At 37.2% G+C, this 23373-nt stretch overlaps 1 protein-coding gene across 3 annotated transcripts in view; it reads left to right on the top strand.

Annotated features, from left to right (window-relative positions):
- Nucleotides 1-1014: 1014 nt before the first annotated feature.
- The window catches only part of LOC127658372 (phosphatase and actin regulator 4B-like), a 66601-nt gene continuing 44242 nt past the window's right edge, over nucleotides 1015-23373 (top strand). The window contains exons 1-3 of one of the 3 annotated variants that reach the window (XM_052147635.1): nucleotides 1015-1133; nucleotides 17877-17990; nucleotides 18271-18315. In XM_052147635.1, coding sequence (XP_052003595.1) covers nucleotides 18303-18315 — 13 coding nt within the window. In that variant the 5' untranslated portion in view covers nucleotides 1015-1133; nucleotides 17877-17990; nucleotides 18271-18302. Of the gene's footprint in view, nucleotides 1134-1851; nucleotides 2303-5311; nucleotides 5427-17876; nucleotides 17991-18270; nucleotides 18316-23373 lie in introns of those variants that run through there. The other 2 variants (XM_052147634.1, XM_052147636.1) reach the window with 2 other exon arrangements.

Below are 23373 nucleotides of genomic sequence, written 5' to 3'. Positions count from 1 at the left end.
GACTTATTTTTTCATTCAGCAATCAATTTTTATGTCTCTGTCATCTGATATAATAAATTCTGATATAATAAAAATGCCCAATTTGTTAAAAAAAAAAATATTTGTGATTTTTCAGCACACTACTGTACATGTTTATCTTTTAAAGCTGTATTCTCAAATGTATTAGCTGCAACAGAAAACCTCATAAATCTAAACATAAATAATTTGATACATGAGACAAACTTTGCACATCCATGATCAACCTTAACTAATCATGCATGTATATATAATTAAAAAAAAAATCTTGTTTATTACACAAGGTGTGAGTAAACAGACCAAAAATAGGACTCCTAGCCTATGTATGCTATTTTTAGAGTGTTGATAAAATGCAATTACAAAATATGTCTCACTTATTCCAAAATACATATTTTTGTTTCAGAATGCATTCACCATGCACGCGCATATTTAATTAATTATTGTCTAATTTGTATATTGTATATATTGTTAAACGAAGAAAACACTGTAATTATCAAAGTATTAACTTGGCAGTCTTTCCAAGAAATATGGTATATTTTGACTCTATTGCCTTGTAGTTTCTTCCCTTGAAGTTTTATGACGAAGGTCCCACCATTTCCATTTGCCCATAAAAACGACTTTTGCTTTGAGTACGCTCAATTCAGTCTCTTTATAACTCCCATTCAATCTAACTGTAAAGAAGCCATCTTCGCAACCGGTATAAGCAGCGCGTAAACAAACATAAATAAAAGATAATAAAGGCTATTCTACTTCCCAAACGAAAACATTAACTGTATGACGATTTCCAATTGTTAGGAAATTCTGTTTCATTCCGATATATTCATTAATACGAATCTCGTGCTAGAGTGACTTTCTTTCGGAGTGATTCGTTTCCCCTGCGACGCCTCATGGGTAATGAAGTCAATTACGTTGACGCAGACAATAGAAGAGAACGCTGATCTTGAAACTGGAAACTTCAAGTACCATACAGCTTGCCCTACAACATCCGGTATTTTGGGTAAAAAGTTTCAAAGGGGGTTGGAAAAACAGAGTAGCGAAAAAAAATATCCTTGTTGCCTGCATGAAGTGAAACTAGCGGGGAAGAGGAGGGCCAGTGCCTTACACGTAATAAGGGGAAGGTAAGAAACGTAGTTATTAACCAGCTGATACACACGCAGGTGAATCAGCTCCTATGCAACGTAGAGGAAATAAGCCCTGCACTGTTGAAGAGTGCAATGCAAATCTCAGTTTTCTGCTGTGATTTTAATTTATTTATTGTTTTAACAAACGTGCTGGTTCCCATCTAACAATACATTTGTCATATTATGCTTTTCTGTCAAATACAGCAAACTTGTGTTTTTATTATCCAGTCTGATAAAATATAAAATCACACTTTGCGTGAATATTTGGATGTAGGCTAAGTTTTAACGGCTCTGCGCCGATACAAAGAGAGCGCTGACGCTCCCATTATTTCCGCAAGTTTTGCGTTCCGTTTGTCGCCTATTTGCATGCATTAATTGTTCAATTACAACTTCAAACTGTGCATTTTCCATCTAGTTTTGCATTGGAATTACCAAAGAGATCTTTGGTCTTGTAAAACAAATCTGATAATGTGTGCACATCATCTGAGAAATGCACGAGACTTGCGGCTTTACGAATCCATGTTACTTACATTGGAATGCTGGTATTTGTCTATGCATATTTTTGTTCCCATGACGTTCTGGGGAGGGTTTTTTGTGGTAATCTACTAAATTTAACCCCTTAAATGTTAGGAACTGTTTCCCCCAAATGAGAAGCATTCACTAACACTCGGGGAACGTTTTGCGTTTGCTGTGGGGTTTGTTAAAAATCTACGCAGACAGAAGCCCCAAATATTAATCGGACGAATATACCATGTGCTTTGAGAATGTGGCTAGTTTGCCATTTTCAGTTCCAATTGACAATGGACGAGTGATGAGCATCGCAACACGCGCGTTGTTGAAACCATCGTCCATTCACACTGCCTTCTCATCTAGTATTTCACATCTACCGCCTTGATTTTTTCCTCTATTGTTTGGCAAAACCTAACGGAGCTGTTCTGATCACATGCAACGATTGATCTCTCCGGTCAGCAGGTTGGGGTAAATTGAGAGGAAAATCTCATTCGTTGAGGATGTGCGGTTATTTATTCTTTATTGTGCACGAGTCGGTTTTTGAGGTCTTGATCAGCTTGTCTCGTACACGCCGTGAGAAGATCACAGGTCCATCATAGACCATCGCTCATTTATTGCTCGAGTGGAAAGGATTGAGATGGATTGCTCGTTTCAAGGTAGGGTGAAGGACATCAATCTGCCTATTTAATTCACAAATATTGTCTGGTGATGCAGATCTTCTTGGTTTTTTTTCATCCAACAATTTATTTCGTGCAAAACGGTACCCTATATCAAGAAGGACACATAGCAATGCTGGATAAGGTGTTTTATTGACATCTTCTAATTGACCAGATTAAATATTGCTGTAGTTTTTTCTTTCTATAGTTATAGCCTTAATCTATTTTATGCTATGCAGTTTGCATGTGTCAAATTCATAGCTGTCTGTTTAGACTGTTTAAACAAAAGGCTCTTTAGGAGCTTCTCATTGTAAATCTAAAGTGCTAATATGTTGAGGGGTAGGCAGATTGGACCAATTCATATATTCTTAAGTGCTATGTGCTATCATTTTGGCTTTCATATATTGGTGGTTTATGAAAATAGGTATTGTCTTTCTATGATGTGAGAGGATTTTTGTTAGTTCTGAGCTTTGATCGCTTCATTTTGTCTTCTATTAATTTTTCCTTAGTGTACAAACTTCAAGATCGCCTGCATTGGTGCCACCAGTTAAACTGACTGTGGTTAGTGTAACATTTGTGATCGTGGTTCTCTGTGAGCCACACTAGCATTTAAACAACATCCAATTCTGATTGAGTTAGCTTTTGTTCAAGAGATCTTGCTCATACCACTAAATGCACTTTGCAAGATATCAGGATTCAGTTTTAAGATCTTACTTCACTGGCAGGAAATGCAGTGCTTTTTTATCTAACTCTTTAAAATATAATTTCATTACAAAATGAAAATTGATTGCAGAGAGTACAGTACAGCAGATCTACCTATATCTTAAGACTGATCAACCAGGGGTCCGTGAAGGTACAGCAAAGAGTCTGTTGAGAAGATATATAAAACATTTATTTTCGCTGTTTATTTAATATCCTACTGTTTTAATGAGAAGTTGAGGAATTGTTTCCCTAATAATGAAAATCTGTCATAATTTACTCACCTTCAAGCCATTCCAAACATTACAAATTACTTTTTTTTTGTAGGTCATGTCAACCCTTATACCTTTTCATTGTGAAACATACATTTTGAAACATGTTTTAAAATGAGCATTCGCATGTAGTGTTGTCAAAAATACCTGTACTCCGGTACCAAGTCGGAATCAAACAAAAAATTATTTACAATACCAGAATTTCTGAAGGTACCGGAGTACCGAGTCTACCCGGTACCCATGCAGAGTCGGGAACTTTCGAATGCTCACAACAAGCAAAAGATGACGACAAGCAAAGCTGCTGCTGCGGAGTCTCAACTGAATCATGTCGAAAAGAAAAGTGGAAAAAGCCAGGTTTGGAAATTCTTTGTATTTGAGGCTGATGAAAAGGGAAACATCATAGATCAGCAAAAACCTATTCGTAAACGCTGCTTTTGCAATTTTCTGATGAAAGGAGGAAACGCATCAAACTTAATAAATACAGACACCCGGATTAATTCAAGCAACTAAAGCAGGTGAGTTTAAAAGCATATTATCATTTGCATTAGGGCTGAAACGTTTAGTCGACATTATCGACATCGTCAAATACAAAATTGATGAGAAAAATGTTCGTTGATGAATAGTCGTTTGATCTCATTTAACGTAACATGAATTCACAATAAACTATAACGATGACGTGTGCGAGCAGCAGTTCACGCCTGATGGGGGAAGAATTACACAGATGCACTCGAAACTTTCACAGTTTATATTATGTAGATCCCAAAGTATTAGGGAATTATAAAAGTACATTCAGAAGCACTCTCGTTGTGGAATAAGCGGAGCCGGAGCTCTTTAAAGGAAACATCCTGGCGTTACATCTTAAATGCAGTTATATTTAATGTGTTACAGCTTTATTAAAGTTCAAATACTACAGAAGCAGATCATGTTAATAACTATAAACTCAGAAACGGTAATTTCTCTGTGTGGTCAGTGCCTCTTCTGTGAGTCGTGTGAATGTCCCGATCTAAGGGGAAGAGATTGAAACTGCACCGTCTGAGAGAGACTCTGTCACGGGACGCTCATCCCTCGAGCGCGGATGCTTAATGCAGCTCAATTAGAACTTATTTAATCATAATATCTATATATATGTTCACATGCATTTCTTATCATGAAGAAAAATTGTCAATATGCAGCTTTAGTAATAAGAGTCACTTTGCACATTAGTTTGGAAATTGTTTTTTATTCATTCTATTGTATGCTTGTTTATTTAGGTTTTGTTTTTTAGTACTTGGTAAAAACTTAAAGTAAGAGTTGCAAAAGTTGAAGCAAATCTTATATAAGTGTTCAAAAATACTTTAAGCATACATTGTTCAGTTTTGTTATAATTAATTAAAAAATCATATATTTAAATTAAAGTGTTGCTCAATGGCATATTTTTGTTCTTAGTTCTGCTGCTGAGTGTTGTTCAGTAACCTATTTTTGTGTTTTGCTTTGGTACCGAAAATGGTATCGAGTACCGTGAAATTTCACTGGTATTGGTACCGACTACTGAAATTTTGGTACCATGACAACACTACTTGCATGAGATGTCACTCCCCTCATATCAGCAGTAACCTCATAAAAGTTGTTTTATTTTACATGGAGAGTCTTCCCATGTCAATTACTAGCTTAACTAACTGCCCTGTTATTGGACACATTCACACATGAACTAGTCATGGCTTACTGTGAATATTGAATTTTTAAAATGACACTGGTAACTGAAAACAATTGCATGATGTTGCATCCATGCCTTAGTAGTTAGTGTCCAAGTCCGAGATGACATTAACAAAAATTACATGATTTGGTCAAATGTCAAGGTTTCCTGTGTTGTTAGTGTCCCATGTGATGTAAAAGGTGGAATGAGGAGAGGGCTGAAGTTTGGTTCTGACTGGTGTTTTGGGCTCCTTGGAAAGTGGGCCACAGGTCCCTGGGGTGAGCAGAGCTTTTCTGGGGCAGGCGTGGGAATGACGTGCAGGCGGTCCTGAATGCGAACGTGTGGCACCTTCCAGTCGTTTTGAAGGGGGCCAGAGGTATGATCTACAAACTGGTTATAAGAAGTAGAGTAGACGACAGGTGTCACTTCATAGTTCCCACAATGGAGTGACTCTGTTGTGGTTGAGGTCTCAGCTAGAGAGGTAGGCCAACATCTTGAACAATTTTTGAGTAAATTGGGTTTCACGTTGAAATTTCAACATTGATGCTATCTTTCACAATTGGCATATGTTTGTGATATTGAATCTCCGGTGCATGTACGTAATGTTTTTTTTTCTCTCTCTGCCATTGGCAACTCGCAAGTAAGCCTCGACGCGGAGAGGTGGGATGCTATTTAAAGATCACACAGGCGAACCAACTGCTCCCATTTCCTCTCTACATAATTGAATCACCGCATCCAGTGGAATATCTTGTCCTTAAATTTGAAAGTCTGTTTATAGAAAAGGACCTTTTGTCTTCCTTTTTTCCTTTTTTCTCACTTTATACTTTGTCAGTTGTGTTTGGAGAATGAAGCCATGTGGTACTCTAGGCTGCTTGATGTAGGACACCAACTTTTATGTGTGTTAAGCTATTCTTAGGCAGTAAAGTTGTAGGCCTAGTTTATACATGAGAGGGTGGTGCTGTAGAGTCTCAAGGTTTGGGGTTGCTTTGAACGTTCCATCTGTTAAGATATTATTTCAATCAAGTGTTTCAATCATTTAGTGACATCAGAGCATTGGACCAAATGGAGAGCTTGTTTCAGGCTCAAAAGTATTTCTGTTCAGAGTGTTATAGCATGGAATGGCCTGGTGTTCATGTATGGCGTTTTGAAGGAGAATGGGGTGTCAGAGACACGCAGTAGATGTAATAATAGAGTGCACATCTGTTAAATGTCTCCCAGTTTTTTTCCTGCCTGGGGACAGAATTTTGTTATCATGTTTACCGTCAATGTGTGAAAAAAATTAAGCAAAATAAAGGAAAAGTTCAAGGTTATGCAGCGAATGTTGCAACTGCAACTATTATATTTGGTAATCGATTAATCTTTTGATTTATTTATTTTGATTAATTGGATAAAAAGCCAATTTCTGTTCTCTATATTTGATTGAATACACATGTTATTCCTTGTGCAGCCCAATATTCTTCTCCAAAAAGTGCAAAAAAAATGCCTATAAAAACTAAACGAAATGTATGAATTTAGACTATGCTATAAATTGTGCAAAAATATCAAGTTTACAGTTAAAAATTAAATTAAAACAACAGTTAGTTGTCCACAGTTTGAGAGCAGCAGGCAGTTTAAATTACTGAACTGTAAATGAAAATAAAGAAAAATAGCCACAAACATAGTGTTAACAAAAGAGGTACATGTTCACCTTCTCTGAGCATAGAAGCATAGCTTTTTTTTCCTATAAATATGAGTTTTATATCCTGTTGCAGATTAGAATCTTTTGATGCTGAGCATGACAGTCACATGCAGAAAAAGGGATTTAAATGAAAAGATCTTACAAGGTAATTTTGCAAATCATGCATATTTCAAGTTTCAGAATTTTAATAAATATATATATATGTATACACTCACCTAAAGGATTATTAGGAACACCATACTAATACTGTGTTTGACCCCCTTTCGCCTTCAGAACTGCCTTAATTCTACGTGGCATTGATTTAACAAGGTGCTGAAAGCATTCTTTAGAAATGTTGGCCCATATTGATAGGATAGCATCTTGCAGTTGATGGAGATTTGTGGGATGCACATCCAGGGCACGAAGCTCCCATTCCACCACATCCCAAAGATGCTCTATTGGGTTGAGATCTGGTGACTGTGGGGGCCATTTTAGTACAGTGAACTCATTGTCATGTTCAAGCAACCAATTTAAAATGATTCGAGCTTTGTGACATGGTGCATTATCCTGCTGGAAGTAGACATCAGAGGGATGGGTACATGGTGGCCATAAAGGGATGGACATGGTCAGAAACAATGCTCAGGTAGGCCGTGGCATTTAAACGATGCCCAATTGGCACTAAGGGGCCTAAAGTGTGCCAAGAAAACATCCCCCACACCATTACACCACCACCACCAGCCTGCACAGTGGTAACAAGGCATGATGGATCCATGTTCTCATTCTGTTTACGCCAAATTCTGACTCTACCATCTGAATGTCTCAACAGGAATCGAGACTCATCAGACCATGCAACATTTTTCCAGTCTTCAACTGTCCAATTTTGGTGAGCTCTTGCAAATTGTAGCCTCTTTTTCCTATTTGTAGTGGAGATGAGTGGTACCCGGTGGGGTCTTCTGCTGTTGTAGCCCATCCGCCTCAAGGTTGTGCGTGTTGTGGCTTCACAAATGCTTTGCTGCATACCTCGGTTGTAACGAGTGGTTATTTCAGGCAAAGTTGCTCTTCTATCAGCTTGAATCAGTCGGCCCATTCTCCTCTGACCTTTAGCATCAACAAGGCATTTTCGCCCACAGGACTGCCGCATACTGGATGTTTTTCCCTTTTCACTCCATTCTTTGTAAACCCTAGAAATGGTTGTGCGTGAAAATCCCAGTAACTGAGCAGATTGTGAAATACTCAGACCGGCCCGTCTGGCACCAACAACCATGCCACACTCAAAATTGCTTAAATCACCTTTCTTTCCCATTCTGACATTCAGTTTGGAGTTCAGGAGATTGTCTTGACCAGGACCACACCCCTAAATGCATTGAAGCAACTGCCATGTGATTGGTTAATTGCATTAATGAGAAATTGAACAGGTGTTCCTAATAATCCTTTAGGTGAGTGTATATATACAGGTGAAACTCGAAAAATTTGAATATCGTGCAAAAGTTCATTAATTTCAGTAATTCAAGGTGAAACTAATATATTATATAGACTCATTACAAGCAAAGTAAGATATTTCAAGCCTTTATTTGATATAATTTTGATGATTATGGCTTACAGCTTATGAAAACCCCAAATTCAGAATCTCAGAAAATTAGAATATTGTGAAAAGGTTCAGTATTGTAGGCTCAAAGTGTCACACTCTAATCAGCTAAACACCTGCAAAGGGTTCCTGAGCCTTTAAATGGTCTCTCAGTCTGGTTCAGTTTTGCATCTCATTTGGAAACCAAGGTCCCAGAGTCTGGAGGAAGAATGGAGATGCAGACAATCCAAGATGCTTGAAGTCCAGTGTGAAGTTTCCACAGTCTGTGTTGGTTTGGGGAGCCATGTCATCGGCTGGTGTTGGTCCACTGTGCTTTATTAAGTCCAGAGTCAACGCAGCCGTCTACCGGGACATTTTAGAGCACTTCATGCTTCCTTCAGCAGACAAGCTTTATGGAGATGCTGACTTCATTTTCCAGCAGGACTTGGCACCTGCCAACACTGCCAAAAGTACCAAAACCTGGTTCAATGACCATGGTATTACTGTGCTTGATTGGCCAGCAAACTCGCCTGACCTGAACCCCATAGAGAATCTATGGGGCATTGCCAAGAGAAAGATGAGAGACATGAGACCAAACAATGCAGAAGAGCTGAAGGCCACTATTGAAGCATCTTGGTCTTCCATAACACCTCAGCAGTGCCACAGGCTGATAGCATCCATGCCACGCCGCATTGAGGCAGTAATTAATGCAAAGGGGCCCAAACCAAGTACTGAGTACATATGCATGATTATACTTTTCAGAGGGCCGACATTTCTGTATTTAAAATCCTTTTTTATTGATTTCATGTAATATTCTAATTTTCTGAGATTCTGAATTTGGAGTTTTCATAAGCTGTAAGCCATAATCATCAAAATTATATCAAATAAAGGCTTGAAATATCTTACTTTGCTTGTAATGAGTCTATATATTATATTAGTTTCACCTTTTAAGTTGAATTACTGAAATTAATGAACTTTTGCACGATATTCTAATTTTTCGAGTTTCACCTGTATGAGAGAGAGAGAGAGAGAGAGAGAGAGAGAGAGAGAGAGAGAGACATTATACAGTATATGTCATTCATGTGTCAGTACCCAAACAGCTTGGTTCCATACTTTTTTTACCTGTCTCTTTGCATTGTGTAATGTACAGTATATGAAGGATTTTAGTTCCCTGAGGGCGTGCTTTTTCAAACTGCATTCTAAGTGGTGCATGACAGAGTCTGAGGAGTTAAACTCTCAAAGAAGAAACAGGCTGGTAACATCCTTTTTATCACACTTCAGGTCCTGAGGGAGGCTGTGAGGATGTGTGTGTCAGGGTGCATATTAACATGTGTTAGGTATCACAGAGTGTAAAGGTTTTGTGAGTTGATACTCTTTGCATCTGGCAAAAAGACAAAACACACCCTCTATTCTCTTGATAATATTATAGTGACACGCGTGTTCAGTTTATGTCTTGTAAAAACACACAACCTGTGAATGTAGCTTGCAGCAATGCATACAGATAATTGCCCTTTAAGAAAGTACGCTGTAAATTGTTCCAGTTTACAGTGCAACTCATCACTGTTGATGCTTCTGGTCAAGGGGTGTGAGAGTGGATTTATCTGAAACACAGACACCTGCTCTGAGCTCTCTGTTAGGACAGTATGGACACCAAACTGTCTCCAGTTTCTCTGCCATTCCCAATCATATGAATCAGACTCATTATCTAAAATGCTAGTTTTAAATCAGAGATGGTAAAACAAATCTTAAACTTGCATGTTGCAAGAAAAGGGATTGTTAAATTAGTTGAAAACATGGACTTAAGGAAACCTAAAGGCTAAATAAAAAGTGCATTATAATCATTGTCATCTCATGACATTGCTTAATTTTACATCAGCAGTAAAAATTTTGCAAATATTCGATATATTGCCCCACAGTATTGTACTTTATACTTACTGCCTATTTTATTCAAATATACCTCTCTCGAAATGGAAGGTTGTGTGAGATTCTCTGTTTCCGACTGTATTAATAATGTAATTACTTTGTTTATTGTACCCTTGTGATATTATAGTTAATATAATATGACAATTGACGATACTCCAGCTTCACGGCAAATGTAGTATATAAATTTACTTAAACCATACCAACTGTCAAATAGTGGCCAGTATTAGAGATTTGAACTGAAGAGAGAGAGCCCTGATTATGGAGGAATGCTTAAAATTAGTGGTCAACCGATATGGGTTTTTTAATGGCTGATATCCAGAAAGCAGGGTTGCCAATAGGTCAAAACAATGCTGATATATCACGCAATTTAAAATGGTAAATAACAAACATAACATTGCTAAAAATCTATATATAAACTCTTATTTAGCACTATATTTACACAATTTCACAAAAAAAATTAAAATAAATTGTATTTTAAATAGTATCTAGAAGTTACTTCAGATTTCAGTTTAGTCATCAAATTTTTGTAATTTATTTGCACATGAAGAAATTGTTAATATATTAGAAAAAAGAAAATAACAGTACATGCAGTAGTCCAACAACAATGGATGGCATGTCCACATTAGCAATCGCATTTTCTAAAAAAAATACCTAATCAAACCAATTGTACATGCATTGCATAGAGAATAAGAAATGTATTTATAGCACATGTGACGCACTTTTACCTTGGGCTGCATCCGAAAACATAGGCAGCTGACTTGCTACCTTGCTGTCTAATCAGTTAATGGCTTAACTGACAGCTGTTTTGAATGAATGGACTGACCGTTTAAACGGCCTGGATCGCCTGCTTGGAGAAACATGGAGTGACCGTTGCGTCATGACTTGTGAATTAGAAACTTTTGATCCTGATCCTGAAGTTTTTGATTCTGACTGATGAAATACGCACTTTAGAGGAAGATATTAGATAAGCACTCGATGGGAAGAAAATGCTGGATATTTGTGAGGTTCGTGAATTATATTTGTTTAAACGAGATATTTGCAAACAGTATATAATAGAAGTTTTATTGATATTTGCCTTTTATCATTAGAAAAGTAAGTTAAAGATGACAGGGAACTGTAGAGGAGTAACTGTTAGAATACGTGCTTTAGATATAAATAAATTAGCACTCCACAGGACGCTGGATCTGCTGAAGTTGGGTTATTGTGTGCACACCGGTCTATTATTGTAGCAACACGATGGCAAGTAACAAAAAAAACCAACCGTGACTGGTTGTTTACATGTCTCAGTCACTTAACATGCAAGCAGGTGATTCTCAGCACCCTCAAGAAACAAATTGGCCAAAAGGGAAAATTAATTGCCTGATGCCGATACTTTAAAGTCTGAATTTCGGCAGATTTATCTGCCTCGGCAATATATCGTCGACCCTACTTAAAATTACCCTTTTATTCTCCTTTTTTTCTTTTATTTGTAAAAAATGCAAAAGGGGACAGTTAGCAATGACGTAATGATTTGACCCAATAAATATAGATTTGTTGTTATTGTATCATTACTGTTATTTATGAATATTGGTGTGACATTACAGATTATTGTAATCTGTAAATCTGTAAGACTAGAAGAATATGGTGTTTTACTCATGTGTAATTTAATGCTTTGATTAGGGGGAAATTTAAATAATCTACAAAAAATCAGTGCGTGTTCTCAGTTATGTTTGGTCGCCCGGCGGATGGCACTAAAATCTCAGATGAGCAACGAACTATCCCAGACTTCATCTTCTGGTGTTTACATGAATCGCTTGTGTTGTTGTATTTCTCACTTGTAAATCACTGTACAATTGGATATAAACACACACAATGCCTTTTGCCTTACACAGTGGTATAGTAGTTCATGGCCGGTTTGAAAGCTTCAAATCGTATGTATTTAAACTTATTGGCGCTTGTTACTGAGTAGTGCTGCAACTAACGATTATTTTGGTAATCGATTAATCTAACATTTAGTAAAATGATTATTCTGTGATTATTGCACCGATTAATCATTAGCTCTTAACCAATTATTCAGCTTGTGCCCGGACTTAAAAGGTTGCATTAAACATGTTTACTAATAATAAAGAGGACAAAAACATCTTTTAAAAATACCTTTAAATGACATGCACTGAATTAAATGGGGAAAAAATAATTTTATTAAGTTTAATTCAGTAAAGAAATTCACTGCAAAAAAAACCTATTGTTATTATCAAGTGTTTTTGTCTTGTTTTCCATTTTTAAATTGTCAAAAAATCCTTAAAACAAGATAAATTTACTTGAGCGACATATAAGCTATTTAGACTTGCTTTAAAAGAATGTATCTTAAATATACAGTAAATGTATTTTGTATATGTTAATTTTTTTCACTTGGTTATACTTCTGCAAGTGCAGTAAAGACAAAATATACTTATATTCAAGATCTATTCCCTAAAAGCAAGTCTAAATATCTTATATGCTGCTTCTCAGGTGAATGCATCTTCTTTTTTTTTTTTTTTTTTAAGGATTTTTAGATATTTTAAAATATTTGTATTTTTAAGATTATATTCAACATTCTCAGATAACAATTTTTTTCTTCTGCAGTATAGTTGCTAAAGTAAATGTACTTTGTTTTAAATTAGTTTTAGATATTTTTATTGGAAAACAAGCCAAAACAAACTAGACTACCCTCTCTCACCTTTCTCAATCCATCTTTAACTTACTAAAAAACAAACTCTTATTAATAAAGCTACGAATTGAGAATTTTCTTCACGATAAGAAATGCACAGTGACATTTATTATAATTCAATATTAATAATCTAGCTGCAGCAAGCGTGGGTGCTCGAGGGATGAGCGTCCCCGCGAAGCCGGGTGCAGTTTCAATCTCTCCCCCTTAGATCGGGCCATTCGCGCAACTCATAGAAGAGGCGCTGACCGCACAAAGAAATGCCAGTTTCTGAGTTTGTAGTTCTGAGTCTGCTTCCATATTATTTTAACTTTAATAAAGCATTAAATATAACTGCATTTAAGATGTAACACCGGGGTGTTTCTTTTAAAGAGCTCCGACTCCACTTATTCCACAGCGAGAGTGCTTCTGTATTTACTTATTTGGTATTTTTGTATAATTCCACAATTTATTTCATAATCAACCTTATTGTATGCTTTCATAACAGTCATGAATCTCATGGAAGTCGCATGGAAAAATTTAACTTTTGCGTGCTTTTGAATCTTGAAGAAGTGGTCACCATAAACTGCCATTGTATGAAAACACTGATCATGAATTTGTTTTCAAAATTTCTCCCTCTGTATTAAGAAAATAAAGAAAGTCAAATGGGTTATAAAAATACTGGGGTGAGTAAACATTTACTATATTTTAATTTTGTGGTGAATTATCCCTTTAACTAAACCATTGGTAGTTTTAGTGATGTCACAGCTTTGTTGCAATGGCTAGACTGTGACCACATTAGAGGATTGATGATTTGATTGTATGGCTTTGGTCTATGCTGTGAAGGTACCACAGTCACAACATGCTAGCCACTTTGCCCAAACAAGAATCTAAGGCTTAATTGACCAACCAGTAACAAAACCAATCAAGCATTCCTATACAAGCTAATATTAAGCTGTCAGATTCTTATTGTGATGTGCTCAAAGTCAGCACAGAATGCATTCAGAACAAGCACAAATGAAAACCCCAAGAACAATAGATCATGATTATGAAGGTCAATTTTTGAATTTGTGAAAACGCTGTGTGATTCTTCTTACACATGAATGAGTTGAAGAACTCCTGCATATTGGACAGTATTAGTATTCTGGCTGCCTGGTCACTGCATTGCTGCAGAGGTACACCCTGTTGTTCTAAATGAGATTTGCATAAGGACCAGCATGGGCTCCCCGCAGACAAGCTTTTTATAGGGTCCATGTCTGCAACAGAATAGTACTATTACACCTTTGTAAGGGTCATTGTGGATGGAATATATTGGCAAAATTTCGCTATTCATCCAAGAACAGCCTGAAAAGAGAACATGAGGGAGTCTAGCTTTATTTTTCTAAGCACCAGCAGGGGTGAATTAAAATCATTATTGCCTTTTTATATCTACTGTGTACATGTAAAACTGTTAACACTTACCAAAACATGTCATTACATTTTGAAGACTCGCGAAAGATTTAAATGTTGAATTTTAAGATGGCTGTTTTTATAAAATAGCTGACCTTTTTTTTTGTGCTTGCTTTCTTTGCTTTTGAGTCTAGCGCATGTTTTTGGGTAGATAATTTGCTTCTTGAGGAAGTCACATACACTGATGACCACAGTTTTAGGATTATTTTGGTTTATGAAACCTCAAAAATTTGAGGAGGCAGGGATCTCGCTGAAATTATTATAACCTCATACTGCTTAACTTGCCTGGCTTGCTTACTGCATTCCTGCATGTTTAATGGAAGGCTGCACTTTCTGTAGACCTCAGCTTACTGGCATGTTTCCTATAGGTAGGTCTAATTTGAGTAAAAAAATATACATGCCAATTTAAGGCTGTATTTTAATGTGACAGTCAATTATTCCAAACAAAGTCTCATTTAAAATAACCATTTTTGATTTCTGGTTTTGGCCCAGTGTGTCCAGAATTTTCTGTCCTGCCAAGAATTTTCAGTTTGGTGCATAACTTATTTCAATGTTTTATTTTGGATTTTCTTTTTTTTTTTTAAGAAACATTTATCCTCATTTATTTAATAATACTAAGCATATGTTTAATACAACCATTTAACTCAAGGCACAAGCTGAATGGTCGGTTAAAAGCTGTTGATTAATTGTTGCAATAATCGCCCAAATAGTCGATTAATCGTTCGGATAATTGTTAGATTAGTCTATTCACAAAATAATTGTTAGTTGCAGCTCTGAAATTGTAACACTTATGTTTGGGATGCAAAGGTGTGTATTTTATTTTAAGAAATTAAGGAAACCTGATGAAAATAGTCAACAACTAATTTTATTATAGTTTTTATAAGACACAGTTGAAGTCATAAATTTACATACACAGGGCTACAGATTACAAAAATGACTTGGGAGCCATTGGCCCCTTAACTGAAACATTAAGGAGCCAAATTGCTATTTTAGTCAATACAGGACTATAATAATGTATATTTGCATTCCCCTTTTATCTCATCCCTATCATATTTTATATAAATATAAGAGATTAAATAGTTTTTATTTAGTACTGCTCTTCAAAATCTACATAAGCAGATATTTACATAAAGTAGAGTATGCATATAGTAGTGTGTTGTCTTCTTGACCATCAATAAATGTTTTCACCTTGTGTAATATTTGTATGAGTCCCTCAATTATCCGAAATGTCAAAAGCTGGATCTCACAGTCTATATATAGTGGTTCGGGACCTTTAATTATAAAGTAGCCCAAAATACACATGGGGCTCCTATTTTGAAATGTCTGAGCACCCATTTGTGAACACACTGATGGATGATTTGCTGAGAAAAAAAATTGTGGACCTCCACAAGCCTGGCTCATCCTAATGCCTGAAGGTACCACGTTCATCTGTACAAACAATAGTATGCAAGTATAAACACCATGGGACCACACCGCCATCACACCGCTCAGGAAGGAGACGCATTCTGTCGCCAAGAGATAAACGTAGTTTGGTACGATAAGTGCAAATCAATTCCAGAACAACAACAAAGGACCTTGTGAATATGCTGGAGGAAACAGGTCGACAAGTATCTATATCCATAGTAAAAACAAGTCCTATATTGACTTAACCTGAAAGCTGCACATTAAGGAAGAAGCCAATGCTGCAAAACCGCCATAAAAAAGCCAGACTACAGTTTGCAAGTGCACATGGGGACTAAGATCATTTTGGAAAAATGTCCTCTGGTCTAATGAAACAAAAATTGAACTGTTTGGCCATAATGACCATTGTTATGTTTAGAGGAAAAACGGTGAGCCGAAGAACACCATCCCAACTGTGCAGCATAATGTTGTGGGGGTACTTTGCTGCAGGAGGGACTGGTGCACTTCACAAAATAGATGAAATCATGAGGAAGTAAAATTATGTGGATATATTGATGCAACATCTCAAGACATCAGCCTGGAAGTTAAAGTTTGGTCGCAAATGGGTCTTCCAAATGGACAATGACCCAAAACATACCTCCAAAGTTATGGCAAAAAGGCTTCAGGACAACAAAGTCAAGGTATTTGAGATGCCATCACAAAGCCCTGACCTCAATCTGAAATTTGTGGACAGAACTGTGCGTGAAAAGCATATGCGAGCAAGGAGGCCTACAAACCTGACTCATTTACACCAGTTCTGTATGGAGGAATGGGCCAACATTCCAGCAACTTATTGTGAGAAGCTCGTGGAAGGCTACCCAAAACATTTGATCCAATTGAAACGATTTAAAGGCAATGCTACAAAAAACTAACAAAGTGTATGTAAACTTCTGACCCACTGAGAATGTGATGAAAGAAATAAAAGATGAAAAATCATTCTCTCTACTATTATTCTGACTTTTCACATTCTTAAACTAAAGTAGTGATCCTAACTGACCTAAAACATGGAATATTTTCTAATATGAAATCTGTGCAGTGGTTAAAAATTAGTTTTAATGACTTCAACCTTAGTTTATTTAAACTTCTGACTTAAAATGTAGCTCTGAGAATTTTAATTGTAAACCATTTTATGCACACAATATATGGCAAACTTTACATAAACTTGATTTAGCAAATTATTGAGGGGCAAGATGTGAAATATCCAGTGAATTGAACAAATCATTGACAGATTAATAAATTAGCAAAGTATTTGTTTGATGTAGCCCTACCTTAATTATTAATTCAAAGATAATAAACGCGCACAAACACACACACACACACACACACACACACACACACAGTTACACTTCTTATCATCCCTTTCTGCTTTGAAAATTACTAAAAAGGAACTGATGCTACATAAAAATCCCTTAAATAACACACAACACATTGAAAAAATTACACATGCTGTTCCTGTGGCTGTTTTTAGTTGACATTTGCATGCCACTGATTGCATTTAATGTTGTCTTGTTTCTGTTTTTAAATAAGTTATATCACACAAATGACAAAACATTACAGTCTTCCGCTGTTCTTATCTGTTGCTGCGAAGAAGTCATCGTCGGAGTGCAGTAAGAGTGCTGTCTTTCTGTGCTCTGTCCAATCGATTAATGCCTCTGGAGAAATTCATTAGCATTTCTCGCTCTCTGTCCTCCATTCATCTGTCCATCCATCGTCCACTTCTCCTGACAGCCCATTACAGCCTGATTTACTCTGTCTTTGCTCATTTTATTTGTGAGCGTTACCTATCCTGTCCATCAGCGACTTTCAGTTAATTGCCTGTCTATCATTTGCAGTAATTTCTTATGTTCCTCCTCATGTCATTTTGCTTCTCTCTTCTAAAGCTCAGCTGTGCTATTTTAAACAAACTGCTACTGTGATTTTCCCAGCAGCTGTGCAACCTGGAACTGTGATACCTGCTTTTAAACTATTGGGATGAAGTTGTTGCCAACTTAATGGGGCGAGATGCGTGATTAATCAGTGCAGGAACCACCAAGTCGGCTTTTTTATGGAATGGCAAAGATTACCGCACACTATAACTTAACAAGGATCGCTCAGTTGGGGAGTTTTAATTTCAAAGGCAACTTCTTAAAGAGGGTACTTCAGGGTACTTATATAGGACTGCAAGTGAGGATAATGAGATGTCTGGCCTCAGCTGACTTCTGATCAAGTGAGTTTACGTGTGCTTTCTGTGTTACAGGCAATCCCTGGAGATGCGAGAATATAACCTGTCTACTGGTCTGAGCCCATTAACATAGAAAAACAGAGGCACCACAGATGACTACCACTTACAAGGCCAATGACCTTCAACAGTGTACGTTTTCCTCTTATGCTAAAAACAGCAGATACTGTTTCGAAGATCCCCTTGATAATTCAGGAGATTTTGCATCAATTTATGGATACAAAATATTTGTTTTGTTTTACTACTTTGGAATTTATGGGATTTTAAATGACAGTAAGATTAGCTTCACCATTAAATGTCTGTAAAAACAATTTAATGTCTTTGTATCTGTCTGAAATAATTGATAAATGAGTTGTGCTCTAAATGAATGGGCTTTTGAAGTAATTACCTGTTTGTTTTGCTTTAATTACAGAATCCATTTATTGTTGTGTCTCAGATTCTGTGATGGAAAATCAAGGTGAGTATTTATTGCCTCTTCTTGACTTTATGATGATGCAACTGAGAATAAATTGTAGTTGATGCTTGAGGATGTTGGTTAAGGTCCAGAAACCTTCAGATGATCTTAATTTAACATGACAAATGAGTTGTTTACAATGTACAGTGTCATCAAATCCAAATACCACACTACTATAATAGACCGAAGTCAGAGACCAGGGTAGACTCCATTTTTAATTTGATTCAAATTAGTTTTTTGTCTATTTGGAAATTTTTCAAAAGATGTAAAGGTGTTTTCCATATTTGTTTGTTTTTTTGGTGAATGTTCAGTAACCAGTTACACAACAGTACAACACATTGAGAAGACTGTATCGCTGTCTTTTGTTGAAACCATTCATTGGTTATTTGTTTTTGGAAGCAGTATAATGAGGAACGACTATTTGCTGATAGGCTAATTTGATTACTATTAGTTACATTTGGATTATTGGGGAAGTGATTGTGTTAAGCTTCCTGTTGGTCAACAAACAGTTAATACACTTGCTGAAAAAAGCTCTCTATTGCTTCCTAAGGAAGGTCATGATGTACCTTGTGTGGATCCTACCTTAAGCAGATCCATGGAACTTGTTTTTTAGGTCATAACAGTGACAGGTTGGGCCTAGGCAGAACCAATGTGCATAATCTCTCTTTCACTCTCACTGTTCTCTGTCTTTGGAATGGCACCCAGTGTAGGTGCTTGTAACTGGGACAGAGAGAAGCAGGGCTACAGCTCATCTCCTCAGTCATTTTACTCCAGTGTACATGCAGTTGTATGTTTACTGTGTACTGGGCTGAAAATGGTTGCAAAGGTATCAGATTTTGGAATTAATAGTAGTGCTGGATATATAGGTTCCTAATAGAGATGCACCGATACTTCCCTGTTGTACTCGTATCGTGTCGATGCTGGGGGTTAAATACTCGTTCTTTGTATCAGTGTCATCGTTTCATATTTCCAAGTTTGATCACAAGGAAAGAAAAAGCTTGCACTCAATGTTCATAGAAACAATCTACCATTTGCAACTAGCACATGAGTTTTATTTCTTTTAATCTTCACGTAATATATGCGGCTTCCCTCTCTCTCCAAAAGCTTGTGTTTGAGGAAGAGCAAAAGATCACTTTCCTCAGACTCGAGGCAGACAACAGTTGTTGTCCTTAACACTGCAACTCCAAAAATCATATGTGTTGCGTGTAAAGACGCTGGAAAAATAGATGGGAGTTGTTTTCTGTCACTTTTATTTAGCCCAACAACAACAACACAGGATAAAGCAATCAAACGAACGTCAAACTGAACACTACAAACCCAGAACAATCTATTAATACTAAGGCTGTATTGCCCACACCATGAACAATATTCATAAAATATTGTTGTTAAAGCATGAATATTGTATCATACCTGTTAGCTGGGTTACTTTTAAAGGTAAGCAACACCCTGATAAAACAGTCCTGAATTGTAATTTTTAATTACGGAAAACGCTAATATTTGTTGTAATCAAGACAGTCATTTTCCTAATCGATTAATCGTTAATGTAAATACTGCAAAACAAACATAGAGGACTCCAAAACATTTTCTTGTAATCTACTGTTTAAATATAATTTAAATACACTTAAGAAATGTAAGTATTGACATTTTCCTCTTAAAATATTATTAGTTCAGTGTATTTAATACATTAAGGGTATGTTTAAAACGGATTTGTGAATAGTTAATTTGGTCTGAAATGATTAGTCGATGTTATCGACAAAGTTGATAATAAAACATTGTCAAATAGTCGTTTGATCTCATTTAACGTAACATGAGATCATTTGAAACTCTAATGATGATGCGATAGAGGAGCACAGCAGCTCGCGCCTGACTGAGGAGAGGAAAAAAACACATGTCCAGATGCACGCTAAACTTTCCAAACAGCTTCAGGTGATGTAGATCACAAAATATAGTGGAAAAATGCAAAATAAGGAAATAAAGAAGCACTGTTGTGAAATAAAGCAGAGCCGGATCTGGCATTCCACTTAATTAAAACCTGCATGTCAGAGCATCTAAAATGCAAACAACCTGGCATTATATCTTTTAATGCATCCTTTATTAAAGTTCAAATAATAAGTAAGTGCATCATAAACAAACTACAATCTGTACGATCAGCACCACTTCTATGAGTCACGTGAAGGGGGAGAAACTGAAACTGCACCCGACTGAGGCACCCTCTGGCGCGGGGACACCCTTCCCTCATGCGCGTTTGCTTTAGATAGATTAATAACGTGATGGATTGCAGCATATTGAATCATAATATACTGTAGCCTGTGTGTCACGTGTGTATCTTATTGATTATTATATATTATTATTATATATATTGGCAGACGCTTTTATCCAAAGCGACTTACAGAGCCCTTATTACAGGGACAATCCCCCTGGAGCAACCTGGAGTTAAGTGCCTTGCTCAAGGACACACTGGTGGTGGCTGTGGGGTTTGAACCAGTGTCCTTCTGATTACCAGATAACCAGTTATGTGCTTAGACCACTACACCGGTGATTATTATTGTGGTGGATCTTATTGTAAAGTAAATCTGCAATACGCAGCTCTTTTAAGAAGATAGTTTGTTTTTGTGAGTTAAAGATGGATCGAAGTGAAAATAAAGGTGTGAGAGTGTAGTTTTAGTCCATTATACATGCAACAAAGTTTTTGATAAGTCTTTTTTGGCTTGTTTTCCAAAAAATAATATCTAGAACTCCTTTAAAACAACGTACATTTACATTAGTAGCTATACTGCAATAGAAAAAAAATTTATTGGAGAATGTTGAATACAATATTTAATATTTTAAAATATCTAAAACAGCCTACTTAAAACAAGATACATTTACCTGAAAAGCAACATATAAGATATTTAGACTTGCTTTTAGAGAATATGTGTAAAACAAGACAAAAACTCTTGATTACAATAGCTTTTTTTGCAGTGAATTTTTACTGAATTAAACTTAATAAAAAAATATTTGTTTCCCTTGGAATTCAGTGAATGTCATTTAGAGATATTTTTTAAAGATTATTTTGTCCTATTTATTGTTAGTAAGCATGTTTAATACAACCAAGTCTAGGCACAAGCTTGAATAGTCGGTTAAGAGCTAATGATTAATCATTGCAATAATCAAACGAATAGTCGAATACTCATTCTAAAAATTGTTAATTTAGCCAATTATCAAAATAATTATTTGTTGCAACCCTACTGTTAATAGAAAATTAATAACTAGAAGATGCATATTTAGAGTTCATTAAAACTATGTTGTGGATTGTGTGATATTTTAGACCTTTGGACTTGTTTTTTGTTTTTATTTGAAATGAATTAAAATCATAACACTACGAGAGCACAGTACATTACCGCTTCTGTGGTGATGATGAGTGCTCCCCTACAATCACTGACGTAATGTTGGTTGGGATTAAACCAGAAGACCAGCGCATCTGCAGTGCTTGTTGTCATGTTGTGCTTTAACACACTATCATGGTGTATGCAGTAAACATCATTATTTTCGTTGATCACTTATAGAGAAATGCTCCAACACTGATTACATTAAGCGCACTTCATTTTTACAACAGATGTTCACTTATAATATCAGTAAATGTTTTTTTTTTTGCACCAAAACAGTCATAATGTAATAATATATGATAATATATCCCCCCCCCTCTGGCCCTTGGTTTAAAGCCATCTGGCCCTTTAAGACTTCAATGTGAACGCCCACTGTTCTGATTGGCTAATTTCGTGCTGTCTCTCAAAAACAGCAATATTTGAAACTCAATCGGAAGAAAATGAACAAGCTTCACATTATTATTTGTAAAAAGAATCGGTTACCTAACGTAACCTCGGTTCTCTCTAGATGAGGGAACGAGTATTGCGTAAACTAGCTTACTAGCTTAACTAGCTTATGGGAAAGATTCATATTTTCTGAGATATTGAAGCCAAAAAATTATCCTTAATTTTGTATCATTTGTCAACGCAGTGCAGCAACTGCAGACCTTGAGCGGGCTAGCTAGCGAGCTCATTGGTTGCTCTGCGGCAACTGCTGCAGCCTATAGACGAACTTGGCGAACTCGCGTCCAATGAGAAGCGTCCGCTACTGCATCAAAGCCCGCCAAAACGGGCGTGGCTAGAGTGCATATAAGCGTAGTTCGTGAGGCTGGAACCCTGGTTTTCATTGAATGAAGCGAAAGTCGCCGCGTGGCGTGAGCACGGCCGGCTACGCAATACTCGTTCCCTCATCTAGAGAGAACCGAGGTTACGTTAGGTAACCGATTCGTTCTCTTACGAGAGGTTCTCTCGTATTGCGTAAGCTAGCTTATGCTACGGGAACCCATTGTCAACGCCGTGCGCGCCAAGCATCCACTGCATGAGCCCCGGGGGTGGGGGGACCCGGGGGAGCCCTTGTGAGAGGGGAAATAATATTTGGCCGGCAAGAGTGCGGGCAAGTGTGTGTTGTAAAATCTGACAAAGGTGGAGGGGGAAGCCCAGCCCGCTGCCACACATATGTCGTGAATGGAAATCCCACTGGACCATGCCCACGATGAGGCCATGCCTCTAGTTGAGTGAGCCCTAATGCCCAACGGGCATGGCAGGTCTTTTGACGCGTATGCGGCAGCAATAGCGTCCACTATCCATCTAGACAGTGTCTGTTTCGAGGCAGCGAGACCTTTGGTGCGCCCTCCGAACGAAGCGAAATGCTGCTCAGAGCGTCTGAAAGAGGCGTGCAGCATCAATCTCAGTGCTCTGACTGGGCAAAGGAGATTGGCGTCGCGTTCGCTATCGGATGCTGGCAGCGCCGATAGGGAAATGACCTGTGCTCTGAAAGGAGTACCGATCACCTTGGGAACATAGCCGTGTCTAGGCTTTAAAATGACCTTGGAGTCACTTGGTCCGAACTCAAGACACGCAGCGCTGACAGACAGCGCGTGAAGGTCTCCCACGCGTTTGACTGATGACAGGGCAGTCAGAAAAACGGTTTTGAGTGAAAGGTATTTCAAATCCACGGATTGAAGCGGTTCGAAAGGGGGGGCTTTCATAGTTTCGA

The sequence above is a fragment of the Xyrauchen texanus genome, chromosome 17, assembly GCF_025860055.1.
Source record: "Xyrauchen texanus isolate HMW12.3.18 chromosome 17, RBS_HiC_50CHRs, whole genome shotgun sequence".
Taxonomy (NCBI): Eukaryota; Metazoa; Chordata; class Actinopteri; order Cypriniformes; family Catostomidae; genus Xyrauchen; species Xyrauchen texanus.
The sequence above is the reverse complement of the archived record's forward strand: the minus strand, read 5'-3'. Positions and strand labels throughout refer to the sequence as shown.